The sequence below is a fragment of the Anticarsia gemmatalis genome, chromosome 26 (assembly GCF_050436995.1).
Source record: "Anticarsia gemmatalis isolate Benzon Research Colony breed Stoneville strain chromosome 26, ilAntGemm2 primary, whole genome shotgun sequence".
NCBI classification, from domain to species: domain Eukaryota; kingdom Metazoa; phylum Arthropoda; class Insecta; order Lepidoptera; family Erebidae; genus Anticarsia; species Anticarsia gemmatalis.
Genome location: NC_134770.1, coordinates 6,839,035 through 6,853,540, shown reverse-complemented (window position 1 = coordinate 6,853,540; position 14,506 = coordinate 6,839,035). Strand labels below are relative to the sequence as shown.

Below are 14,506 nucleotides of genomic sequence, written 5' to 3'. Positions count from 1 at the left end.
GTCATGCTTCAGAACTTTGAATGACAAATGAAATTTTTTCATGACCTTACATGAAAAAATACTATTTGTCATGCAAGTATAAAATAGTATTCTGTAACCTGTGAGAAAAAAAATGTATGACTCAGGATGTCATGCTCAAGAACGCTGGTTAAAATAATATTAAAAAACATATGTTTGTCATCTTAATTATTAACGTTTGGATACATACCCGAAGGTGTAGGCAGAAGTGTAGGAAGACATCCATGGTTCTCCGTTTATAATGTTATTTCCGAAATAAGAGGCGAGCCTATCGCCATTATTTACCGGGCATGTATAAAATTTCGGGCTATTCTACTATATGCTCGACCCGGGAATTTAACCCCCAGATCTCATGTTTAACAGTCGGATACTTGACGATGTGTGTGTAACTGTATTTATATTGTATACAGGAATCGTCGACAGACAACTCAGTGACGAACACGCCGATGAAGACGTGGGAGCGGTCGGCGACGTTGCCGCACCGCCTGCCCAACAACACCGCATGTAATGGCAATGGCACCGCTAGTGAGTCGCAGGCTTTATGACTTTCATTTGCTATTTTATTATTATTATGTGTATTTAGATACTAAAACAAACGAATAAGGAACTAGCGAAAGAAGTGAATTGGTTTTAAGTACAAAAACGGTTCGGGAACTAACGGCAGGAAATATTACGTTGATTTTTTTTTTAACCTATCCTGTCCCATTGTTGGGCAAAGGTCTCCCCAAACTCCTTCACCGGTCTCTATCCTCAGCCATCTCTTGCCACCCTTCCAGATAGGTGTCCAAATTATGTTGATTATTTATTATTATTTACATGGGATTTTCACGTGGTCAAGCATGACGGACATGACGGTACGAGCATGACGATAGAAGAAGACCACTCTTTGAATACTCTTGAAATGTGTTTAGTTAAATCATATATCTATTTATTTGTTATATGTAAACAATATTACGTATTAATATTGTGGGATGTTATTTATCTTGTTATTTGGGTTTTGTAAGTTCTCCGCAAAAATAAAACTTTGAACTAACATTAATCGTAGATGTATCCTATATCTATATTATATGATTATGCTACAACATTATTTTGCTAGCAGTGTCTATATTCCAAAGCCGCTAGAAATAGCTTCTACACAGCCATATTCATAAGCTGTATTTATATACACTACAATGTATTACACTCAATGTTTTAGCTAACTCGGAGTCGACGACGCAACAAGCGCCGCAGTCCCCTCGCTCCGTGCGCAAGAGATTCGGTTCCGCGAGCGAGGAAACTATACTTAAGGTAAAAATAACTACCATTTATAATCTTACTTGTTAAATTTGTTCCTTTGGTTCACGTTAGACGTTGCTGAACAGATTTTCTTATAAAATTTACCTATTTTTCGGCTAACAATAGTGATAGATGTAGGAAGTCTCGAAACTATGATTCCAGTTTAAATAAGGTTAAGCTTTTTTCAGATTGATGATACATTGAAGTCAAGATATATCGGTTTATAGCTTACTAGCTGACCCGCGCAACTTTGCTTGTGACACATAAATGAGAATGGGTCAGAATTTTCCACGTTTTTATAACACTTTTTACTGTTACGCTGCTCCTATTGGTCGTTGCGTGATGATATGAAATATGCCTTTTTTTCACGAAAATTATATCAAAACTATTTATATCTCCTAATACAACGAAGTCGCGCTAAGGCATATCCGTCATTAAAACAGTTGCCATGACAACGGAATTTTGTTAATTTATTGTCATTATAATATTGATTATTCGCAACTTAATTCGCCACCTTAATTTTCCCGGGATATGCTTCATTTTCCCGGGGTAAAAAGTAGCCTATGTCCTTTCTCGGGTATCAAAATATCTCCATACCAAATTTCATGCAAATTGGTTCAGTAGTTTAGGCGTGATTGAGTAGCAGACAGACAGACAGACAGAGTTACTTTCGCATTTATAATATTAGTATGGATGTATTAAATTACCAAAAGTAACGAATTGGAAATCGCCGGAGGAATTTTTCAGAAAGTTTTAGGCAAGCTAGGTTTCATCGTAATGTTTTCCTTCGCCGTTAGAGCATGTGATAATTATTTCTAGGACTTCGTTTTCTTCGATAAGTCATTGGTGAGTTGCCTCGGGTTCGATCAGTCGACCACTTCACTTGCTTGGGAGGTGCCAACTTAAACAACTCGGCTAGCAAACATAGCCGCAAATTATTATAATTATACTAGCTAACCCGGCAAAAACGTTCTCTTGCCATATAAATTAAAAAAAAATTGTGTATAAAAAATAGATGTTGGCCGATTCTCAGACCTACTCAATATGCTCACAAAATTTCATGAGAATCGGTCAAGCCGTTTCGGAGGAGTACGGTTACGAAAACTGTGACGCGAGAATTTTATATATTAGAAAATATATTTTGTTCGTACAGCAAGTGAACGGTGGCAACGAGGGCGGCTGTATGTCGGCGGCGGAGATGGACGCGTTCAAACAGGAGATGTTGCGCGAGATGCGGCAGCAGTTCAACCAGATGAAGAAGGAACTACTAGACGGTATGTAACACAACGATTATTTATATACTCTACGTAGATATAAGCAAAATAAACAGGTTTTGGGGCGAGATCTTTTAAGGACAGTATAAAAGGTCTGCTGGTCTTCAACAAACTTAAGATTAAGATATTATTGATAAAAAAACTAAATTGGAATCACTGCATTCGTTCAGGAGTTATGATGCGCCATCACAAACAGACTGACAGACACACTGACAGGCAGACACGCTGACAGGCAGACACGCTGACAGGCAGACACACTGACAGGCAGACACACTGACGGACAAACACGTCAAACTTATAATACCCCTCTTTTTGCGTCAGAGATTAAAAAAGCCTTTTATGTTTAAAGTTAAACATACTTGATTTTATGTAATTCGTCTAAACGAAAGGCGCTTAAAACAATGCTTTTTAAAAATTATATACATGTTAGTAGTACTTATTACTAAAGAAATCCAAACAAAATCTTGATAGATTTTTTAATACATGTCCCAAAATTAAGATTAGGTTTTATTTGAGAAATTATTTTAATGTAACATTGTTTTCCACAGCAATGAAGGCGGAGTTCGCCCGCAGGTAAGATAGCGGCGCTCGCTCACCGATGCTAGTCCCCTACTCGCCGCGCCCGGAACATATATCTTATTGCACACGCGTACTAGTGCGTACGCCACAAGTTTATACCATCGCTATCTCACCACCGGACTTACGAAATTATACCTGATGAACCATTTTAAATATAAACAGACATTTCTAAGCTACTCTTTAGCTGATCGGGTCTAATATATTGTAATTTTGTAGGGCCTATAAACATCACATAATCCTTTATTGATAAAACAGTGGCCATTTTCAAATGAATGTAGGAAACAGACTATATATTACTGCTTTGTAATTATTATACACTTATACGACCTACCTAGGAATTGTTTCTTTTCGAAGGCCTCGTTTTTTTTTTGGAGCTTTTAATCGACTTTGTGATATATATTAATAAACTTTTATATTGCATTTAATAAGCAATTTTTTCCATTATATGTAAGAGTAAAATCATTTAATAAAATATATGTTCATGAACGTAGGCGCGGGTCACATGTGATCAATATGAACGTATTACGTAATATATAGGGTTGCCCACCTAGGGCATTGGACAAGTTAAAAAAACAACGATAAACATGGCAACACTATTGTATTCAATGTTGCCAGTTTGTAATCGGTCTAGAACGTCACTATTCGTGATTGTGTATCGATTTAAAAATGTTGTAAAAATAAATCGATAAACGGAATCGTAAAGAGCATAGACTTAACGCACGAATATCGAAAGCATAAAGCAGTTGTGTTTTTTAATTTTATACTTAAATAAAATATTTATTCGGATACGTATAGATAAGCTCTCGAATGTACGCTGTCGCCATTTTGTATTTTACTTTTTAAAAACGAAATTGTTCTCACTAAATGCCTAAAAATACACGTACAATTTGATAAAAAATAAAACTCGAAAAGTACATAAAATTAACAATTATGTGTCAAAGTACTATTCGTTTGAAAAGCAAAATTCAAAATGCGTGGTTTTTAAATAAAATAAATAATATTATATCCAATTAGTGTCAGGTTATATTAGTATTATTCTATATTTATTGACTCGCGTAATAGTATAGGATAAAATATTATACATGATATACTTATATGGGTAAAAAATGTATGTTACTAAATGGGTAATGAACAGTCAACCAAAATCGACTAAATTTAATCGACTAACTTAACCATGAAAGTACACCACTAGCGTAGTTTAAAAAAAAGAAATAAGACTTTTAATCTATGGATATTAGTGTTTGTGGAAACGACTTTTATTCGTTAAAAAAGTCGGGTAAATAAATTAATTATTATCGCGGACATTTTCTGTATAAAAATCTTTTAGTGATAATATTTTTTGGTCACTGTTCATTACCTAAGTAAACAATTTTAACGTTTCCTGAAAAACATAATATTAAATAGAAAATAATCCCTAGGACACCCTTTCAGACATCTTCCCTTTAGAAAGTCTTCCATAAAAATAAGTTTTTTGTAATTTTCTGTCATGGCAACCCCCTTTGCTTCCAGTATTGCCATACACAAGACAAGAAAACATTCCTAATGACATTATTTTTTTATATTTGTATTAAGTTTTTGACTGAACTATTATCATTCCTACGTTTTGAAAACTCGTTGTTTCGTCGAAGAATAAAATAAATATAATTGCATAATAACACCCACTTTTTCCAATAAGATAAAGCAGAAACCAGAAAAAAATATATAATAATATCTCAAAATAAACTATTAAATTTAGATTTCTAGCGATTTCTTCTTCTCCCATAGGTCGAAGCGCAATGATAGATAGCATATATCCTGCCTCATTAATGGAGCTATTATTATTATTTATATGGAAGTTCCAAAGTTGAACCCTTTTTAACGAAAATTAAATCATCTTTTGTTATAATGAAATTTACAAACTTATAAGGCATTTTTTTGAAATATCCTTTCGAAAATGACACCACTTGAAGATTAATTTGTCAAAAATACAGTTATGTTCCGATCATTTTAATTATATTTGTTTTCTGTCATCTGTCTGCCCATCTTCAACCGTTGGCCATTTACCTACGAAACTGCTCACACAAATATTATGGCTGAAAGAAACATCTATACAAATTTACTAATTGTACCATATAGAACTGCCTTTCAAAACGTATAAACTCAGTGGAGACATTTTCCAAAATGTTTTCCCTAACGATGAAAGATAAGTTTATTGATGTCAAAATTTCAAGTAAATACGGTCGTAATAAATACTTTGTGATAGTATACAATTTTGTATTTTCAACCTAGCTATACAATATTTCCTGGTAAGATATTGCAAGCGATTAACTGGCCATACTAGTGATAATGTAATTCAGAACTTTCAGCGCTAAATCATAACACATCGCTGTATATTTAATTGTTATAATATCATAAAAGAAAAAACGCGGTAGACTGTTGAGCGCATGCCAAAGGAAATCTCGCAGCACCGTTTTATAAGAGCAGTTATTCCAAAATGTTTCCTAAAAAAATCCTTTCTACACCAAATTTGTATTCCAAAACTGGCAAATCATCGCGTTTTCTTTGATCCTCTTTGTCTCCAAAATGCAAGGATTCAACGTGGAGTTACTAGCTGGGCTGGGATTTTATGTGTCCTATGACATGGAAATGGCAAGCGTCTATATCAAAATCACATTAATATTATTGCAGTGGTTTTTGAGAAAGAACCTTAAGTTAAACATGACATTTGAAGTTTAACCTTAAGTGCTCATTCACGTTGACTCGCGGGCGCGGTGGCGGGCGCGGTCGCGAAATATCAAACATATGGCGATGTACCGAAGTGTTCACGTACAAACCGTTCGCGCGGTCTAAGTCGCGGGCGAGCTAGCGGCGTCGCGCGCGGCCCGCGTGGCGCGCTCGCGCCAATATCAAACAAGTGAAGATGTTCGTGTGTGTTCACGTCGAACTAGCGGTGGCGGGCGCGATTCACTCGCGATGTCAAGTAAGATCAACCAGTTTGAGCCAGTTTGAGCCAAACGCCCGCCTGGCGGCCAACGTGAACACAAATCGCCACGTCCCCGCGCTCGCGACCGCCACCGCGCCCGCGAGTTCCAACGTGAACAAGCACTTACTTAACCTTAATTTGCTGTCTTAAAGCTTATATCAGTAATATGTCTGAAAATGTCTACAAGAATCCATCAGTTACACTAACTTAAACTTATCTGAAGGAAGAAAAATTAAGTTATTAAAAATTACCATATTTTTTTTCGCAAACTGACCAAAAGAACTAACAGACTGGTCTTAACATCTATATTGGTATATCAATATACATATTAATAACTCAAACACATCTATATTTGGCATTTATTTTCACATGAAATTAACAATAGTGTTTTTTATTTATATCTCGACGCGAGCCTAAAATCCAGTCATAGCGAACATTTAAGACCGTATAGTCCAAAACATATGATACTGCGATCACTTCTTCTATTATAATAAGTATATTACAGTCAAATATGATCCAGTCATGACTATCTTTGTCACCCGGAGAGCATCATGTCCTGCCTTACCTCTCACCGGTCGTGTCGGTTACCCGTCCCATCAGGCTATGAGAGTGATGGAATAGAGAGTGTACCTGTGTATTGTGCACTTAGACACTATAGATAATCTCTTGCATAGTTGACCGGTTTAGATGAAACTGGCCACTCTTAGTTCGAATTGCACTTGGTCACCCATCAACAGAAAGACCGTGCTAAAGGTTGCTTAACAACAACTATCTTAATTGACAACAACCGGGATAGAATTTCCGTCCAAAGCACGGAGACGCCCTCAAATACCACTAAATGGCTACCCATCTAAAGATTGGCCGCAACAAGGGTTGCTTAACCGCTTACAGTCCCTATATTAATAAAGATAATATTGCCTGGATTCTTATGACCCAAATATATCAATATTAATCTCTTACACTATATTATAGAAGAGACTAATAATATTATAATAAAACAAGTAGATACAGTATGCATCGCAATATAACTGTTTAGAACAATATATATACGAAAAAAACTGATACGTTTACTTTATATATATATAACAAAGAAAACCACATATTTACACACAAAATGGCACAAACAGTTATGGGAATGTGATCAAAAGAAAGGATTTTGAATTCAACACTTTAATATTGAGTTTAAAAAGGGATATTTTGAAAATTGCCTTACTCATATTGTAGGGTAGTATTACTTGAAACATAAATACCAATGTGTTTACAAAAAAAAGTTTAAGAAATTAAGCAAGATTATGACTTAAACTTTTGTGTTAACGAGTATTTTACCTTGGATTTCTTGACGTTTCGGCACAGGTGGCATTTGGTCGCTACTATTTAGCAAATTCGTATAGAATTTTACTCGATCGAGCAGTCATATTAGCCGTAGACACTAATTAATTATCAGCCAAAATCGAGTATTACTCAATTGAGCTATCAATGCTTTTAAACTTTTGTAAAAAGCTATACATACATAATATCACGCCTTTTTCTCATAAGGGTAGGCAGAGACCATATAGCCCCACATGTAGCATATATACATACATAATATCACGCCTTTTTCCCATAAGGGATAGGCAGAGACCAAAGAACGACATAAAAACGATTTAGTTTAATGTTTTAAGTCAAATCCAGAGATGTGTGGGTGCATGGTATATGTTATATTCATCAAGTATTTAGTCACTCTGGCAAGATGCTACCTCCTCAGGGAGGGGGGAGTGAATGTAGCTGTAGTCGTTTAAAGGAAATATACGTGGACCTTATAAGGAATAGATTTTCAGTTTAAAGACACTTTTGAGCAAGTATTTTTGAAGTTAAAGGAAATATATATTATGTTTTGTTATTTAAAATTGCATCCGTGGCGCAGTGGTAGTGGCATGCTGCTACAATTGTGCGATCAACAAATAGTCGTTTTAGTTCTGGTTGTACTTTGTGTCCGTTGTTTGTATGTTTGTTAAAGTCACCGCAACACAAGAGCAATTCTTAGTGCGGGAGTAGTGTCTTAAAAAACAAAAAAATTACAAACATAAAAAAAATACGTTACATTGAATCATGCAGTAAATACTGGGTATATAACCCACCTGCTTATTCGTTTTAGAACTAGACTTGAGATATATAAATAACACTGATATTTTATGAAGTCCCATAAATAAATGTTGTGAGGTTAACGTTTATTTCCTTCATATTTTGGGTGAGTAATTAATATTTAAGCTATGTAGCGCTTTACTGTTCTATACCATATTGCAGCTGTCATTAACAAAGATCTTTGACAGTCGTTAACAGTAGTCAGAAGCTTGAAAGTCTGACAACCAGTCTTATTGCATATCGTGGTATAACCCAGGCAACTGGGTTGTGGTAGTCCGATAGACAGTCGCTCCATGTAAAATACTGGTATCGAGCTGCATTCGGTGAGACTGGAAGCCGACTCCAACATAGAAAAAAGGTTATATACGTTGTTGAAATTTTCATATTATAGCAAACACGCAAATAGCAAGTACCTCTTATCACAGGAAAACACTGCAAAGCATAGCTGATTATTAACATCTCGCCCTTAGTACATAAGTTAGTATATAATATCATTCCATAAATCATCGCCATTATATCATTCGTGTAGTTTATAGTTCATTTAATAATTGTTGCATGTTGTCATTCATTTTACCATTATTCATTCACATACATTACCATTGTACATATTTTATTTTATATTCCCGTATTTGAAATACCTGTATTTTATGGCCGAATGCAGAAAAGTCTCAATCATTTATTCACCGTATGGTTAGTGGTCAACCTAGTGTCAAAGTTGTTCAAGCCCGAAGATCTTTGACATGGCTTACGACTGTTAACTTAATTGACAACAACCGGGACTAACATTTCAAAAGCAGACGCTCAGCTCAAATACGCCTAAGCGACCCATCTACATAATGTCCGCGTTGAGGGTGCTTAACCCATAGATCGTTTACCTACTACTGAGTGCGAATTAGCTATGAATTCTTAACAATCGTGGTGTCTTTGTCGCATTGATGAAATACTTTTGAGCATATAAATTGAATGATGTTTCTGCATTCGTAAGTAACGGTATTCTACGGGAATAGTTCTTATTATTTTTTATTTTCCACATTATTCGCAGTCGTTTTAGATTTAAGTTTGGACAGGCGGTTAGATATTTGAACTGTTGTTTCACTAACTCATAATAAGTTAGACGATACTAATGCATGATTAACTTCTATATACCATTGACACAGTTAAAACCCAGTTACAATATACATGCATACATACATACATAAAATCACACCTTCATCCCATAGAAGTTGGCAAAGACCAAAAAACCTAGTTACAGCTACATTTCTAATGAAAGAGTAAAGTGACTTTATAACAATGGCTTGCCATACTCACAATCAAAGTTGGCCTTTAAAACATATTGTTCAAATGTCTTCCCGCCTGATCTATTAAAATCTCACTGTACTCCAAAATGTGAGCTTTATTAACATCACATTATTATTAAAAATAAATAATAAACTAGCTGATTTTAGTTCGGGAGGCACGGTCAAAATACATCAATTAGAATGCTATAGACACCTAGCTCCATCTAGCGGACAATAGCAAAAACACTTACCTTAGAAAACATCAGTGCACTGGGTCATATGTCATTCCCATTTTGTAAAAAAAGCATATGAAATATTTAACAGAGTAATACATGATTATTACACATAGATCCTTCAAGCAGCGAATTGATTTTCTAATTTTTTGAGGGTTTGAAATGGCACTTTTGAAAACTGGCTGGTTTCCGTCCCCCCAGCAAAGTAATAAGACCAATAAGCTACAATAAAGTCTATCCTAGACTACAAGAGACATTTTGGGGTACACAGAGACATATCCGTGGGGGGACGGATAAGAATACTCAGATCCCCTCCGCCACCGGGAAAGCGGAGCGTAAGAGGCGACGTCCCGGGACAGGTGGTAGGGTTGGACCTGGCCCTTGCTGGACCCGGCCCAACCCGGCTGGTTTGAATCACCACCCTCCTGCATAAGTCTGCGGGCACAAACCCCTGAAAGCAGGAGGCAGTCGAACCGAAAACAGTGAACATAGAAAATTTATACATTTTCAAAAACATTTGTTAATTTATAAATTCTCAAAATTCACTCTGTACAGCTCGGTCGTACTGCACCAGTTTAGGATAGTGCTTCGAATTTTCATTTGCACGATTCAACCCTCTTTCCAATCCTTCGGTCGCCGCTATAACCTGCAATTAGTTTCATTTGGCCTAGGACCTGATGTGGGCAACATTTAATCAATGGATAGCGTACCATAAGCGTGAAAACGCGAACCTTTCCATCTGTTTAAATGAGTATCAGGTGCTCTGCCACTGGCCCGGAAGGTAACACCGAGTAGATTTTTGATATCTAGTAGTTTTTAACCTCTGAATGTCGTGTTGTCTGTGGTAGTGACGGTGGTAAGCCTTCAGGTGACGTCCAACGAGGCGGGAGGACGTGTTGGAAGTACCTCAACGCTTTTCATTACCTCTCGGGCCACCCGTCCCACTGTGCTGTTGACTTTTTAACGTCTATTGCTACCTTCTTTAGACTGCTGACTTGCAACAACTTAAAATGCCGAAGTGGACTAAATAACTATCCACAATATATCCAATCAGTGTCCTTACAAGGTTGCAATCACTAGCGGAAAAGTACAGGTGCTCGATTAAAAATTTAACCCGCCAAAGCAACCAAGTAAGGGAGACAGCAATGGATGGGTGAGAAGTCAACCGCCTACTTTCTCTCGGAACTCCGCATTCGCGGTGAGCCGACCGACCCTCGACTCAGCACGGGTTCCGTAAGACAGGGACACTCGCATGTAAATTGCAGCTTTATCAACAGGTGAAAGAACTCAATATCGTATACACGTATTTGGTTCTTATAACCTTATGTAAATAGCATGTATATAGCGACGTGTAAATAGTACACGCTTGGGTTACCATCCCACTGGATTTGACTTGAAACTTCTTGGTACTTGACGAATATGACGAAACAACGAGTTTAAAAACATCTAAGTGAGGTACTAACATCTTCCTCGCTTTCGCAGAAGGTAAATCCAGGCCAAGCCGCGTTTTTTACGTTAAGTTCCAGTTTTCATCTCATTTAGGTACATTTTTCGTATATAATTTCATATATTCGTATAATTTTCTATAGAACACCCTGCATATGAGTTAGACTCTTCGCTCTTTCATATTAAAATGATTTTACGTAAGCTATCCTTTTGTTAAATTAGTTTCAAATTTCAGATCTGCCCGCTTACTTTTGATAGAATCGAACTGGAATTCGATTGAGTTAGATTCGAGTTAATGTCGAATCGAACTGTTAATTCCAAACTAGTGCGTGTTTGAAAACAGGTTTAAAGTGGAACTAATTTTGATTTAAATTATTTTCATTTTAAACCAGTGTGTAATCACGGGGTAATTTGGAATTAAAACAAACGATTTGACATAAGCTTGAATTTGATACAATCGAATTTGAATTTGATGTTAGTCGGGAGTAAGCCCAGTTGTGCTTTTTTATATTTCCTTTCGAGATCTGCATTTTAGGGCTCAATTTACAACTGTTAGGGGATAATAAAGAAGTACATAAGAACTGAATTTTCAAACTAGTTTTTTTTTCATTATTTTTTTGTACAAGGGTGTCCTAAATTACGTTTTTTTTAGTTGATATGTTCGACAATTCGGTATAAGTATCATTGGATATTATTAACACGATAAAACCGGATGCCATACAGACATATCAACAATAATTTAATTTTTTTTTTACGTACCTTGATAGTACCAAAATGCTGCCAGATTATAAAAATAGAAAATATTTTTGACGTAACTTTTTATTGGATTTAGTTTTGAATTTATTTGAAATGTTAATGCAGATTTATTTGTATGCATATATTATTATGTGAGTTTGACAACAACAGTATTAGCAATTTTATGTGACTATTTCAATAATAAAAATAGCACTTTGCAATGCTGATTGTTGGATAATTGTAGTGAAAGGCATTTGATAACATCATGAGGAAATCTAAAAATAAATGTATCGTTTTGTACTAATGAGTACTTAAATAGAGCGCCATTAATAGAAATTTCTATTTGACATTGACAGTTAAAATGGCGGGAAAAGTAACGTCAAAAATATTTTATTTTTTTCTCCCTAAACCGCCCAAGACCGAACACTATCATCGGCCTATAATAAATTCACACTCGACACCACTATGTGTAGACTTTTTATATAAAAACGGACAGTTTTCGAACTTTTTATGTAGATTTATGATCCTCTTTTGGGATTTCTTAAAAAAATTGACATCGTTTCGCTTTTGAGTGACTCGACAAAGTAATGAAAAAAACCCTTCAGAATTGACCAACGGGTATAAAAAGCTAAAAGTAAAAATAAAATTGCATTTTATGAAAAAATCTTCAATCAACTGCATTTTTACGAGTTCTCAAAAGCAAACAATGTCCTCTATACACTGAATTTGAGTTTAAAAAAGCAACTGGTGCTCAAAATCATGTATTTATTCCATTTTTAGTTATCGACTGACTAAGCATTTATGATAGTGATGTTTTTTATTTTTCTGCTTGATTATGACCCTAAACCGTAAATTAACAAAATTCGTAGTGATAATATTATATAATAAGTAATAATAATAAGTATTACAATGTTATAAAAAAAACTAACCAAATTTTAGTTGGGTTACTAATTTAATTGTATTATTGGTCTCAGATATGTCAAAGAAAGTATGCCATTTTAAGATGGAATGTTGAAAGGTTTATAACGTATTCACTCCAAATTATTTTAATAAATATCATTTTGGAGTAATACGATTATTGAAATTAATAAGTTCTTTGAGAACTTTCCCGATGTACGTTAGTCGATTTTCTAATTCGCACCACTAGTTAACTTTAAAACAATAGTTCTGAATCAATTACAGCACATGTAGTTATAAAAATAAACGATACAGTGCACACAATATCGAGATATCGACTAAATAATCGAATAGAATAGAACATTTTAGTTTGCGTTAGAAAATCGACTATCATTATGAAGAATCCAGTATTTTTGTTTACTGTATCGATGTAAAATCATATTTTTGTTAGTAATTTTTTTGTGGTGCATTATAATGTAAGACAATTAAATGGAAGATGAGACGTAATTTATCGGAGAATATAACTATACTTAATAATCAATATTATTACAGCTTTGGAATAATAAAGACTTTGTAGAAATAAAACAATACTGAACAGTATGCTGGCAAAATGACATTAATTTGAAATTATAAACCTTATTTGAGATTATTATTCAAAATTGTATTAACAAACAACATTATTTACTAAGAACGCATAATAAAGAAATTTAAATGAGTTCTGTTTTGAAATCCAAAATGATTTGATTTGTTTAAAAATTTTATGTGCTGCGATTGACTAAATTTAATGAAATGTATATCGAGCTAATTAGATTGGAAACAGCTTGAAGGAACTGAAACAGAAAGCAAACAATTTGAATTGCAATATTTAAACTGTAGTTATTTAATCTTATCTCCGATATATTAACTCAACTTCGCGCTATGTATATTGAAACGATTTTCTGTAATTTATTGAGACGAATTCTCTTTTGTAACGTATATAATTGTCGCTAGGGTAGGTTACCATAAAGTGTTGTACTGTACTTGTATCAATGTGTATTATTTCCAAGTCACATCATGTAAATAGAATTTTTGGTATCGAATTATATTTTTTTTGTGATCGTACTTTTTTTTTCATTTCATTTTTCCTTTATCGATTTTTTATTTAGTCGATTTTTTGTTTATTTATAGTCGATTATTTGACATTTCGATTAATTTTTTATTTTATTTATGCAGTCCAAAGGATCGTATTTTGTACGGCAGGATTTAAAACCTAGCTGTTTATCATTTAACTAGTAAACCAATATAAATAAGTACATAAGTCGATTGTTTACTGTGGCATGTAAAAGGTATTATGATAAAGAATGGACGCGACGGTATTAAATCGTATGGAGTGTTAGCTTATTGATGTAATGTACATAATGCTGGCGTAATAAACGGATAAATCAATGATTATTATGTTTTATTGTTAATCTTTATCTCTGTCGTAGCTGTGGTCTATAAATATATAATTTCCATTTTCCTAGGATACGATGTTCCTTACGTTTTATCTTATCTTCAAGCCTGATTGGCTTAGTGAGAGTTCTGAGCTTGGGAGGTAACGACTATAAATTTTAGGTAAGTATTTAATAATATATTAGTCAAATAATTATTTCTGCACATAGGATGACCTGCGCGAGATGTGTGTGGTTGAGAAGAGGTTGGAGGTTTGTT

At 34.7% G+C, this 14,506-nt stretch overlaps 1 protein-coding gene across 2 annotated transcripts in view; it reads left to right on the top strand.

The window, feature by feature from the left end:
- The window catches only part of ena (ENAH actin regulator enabled), a 66,636-nt gene extending 52,718 nt beyond the window's left edge, over window positions 1-13,918 (top strand). For both annotated transcript variants that reach the window (XM_076131852.1, XM_076131851.1), the window contains exons 12-15: window positions 429-543; window positions 1,214-1,305; window positions 2,447-2,567; window positions 3,116-13,918. In XM_076131852.1, coding sequence (XP_075987967.1) covers window positions 429-543; window positions 1,214-1,305; window positions 2,447-2,567; window positions 3,116-3,144 — 357 coding nt within the window. In that variant the 3' untranslated portion in view covers window positions 3,145-13,918. The remainder of the gene's footprint in view (window positions 1-428; window positions 544-1,213; window positions 1,306-2,446; window positions 2,568-3,115) is intronic.
- Window positions 13,919-14,506: the final 588 nt, after the last annotated feature.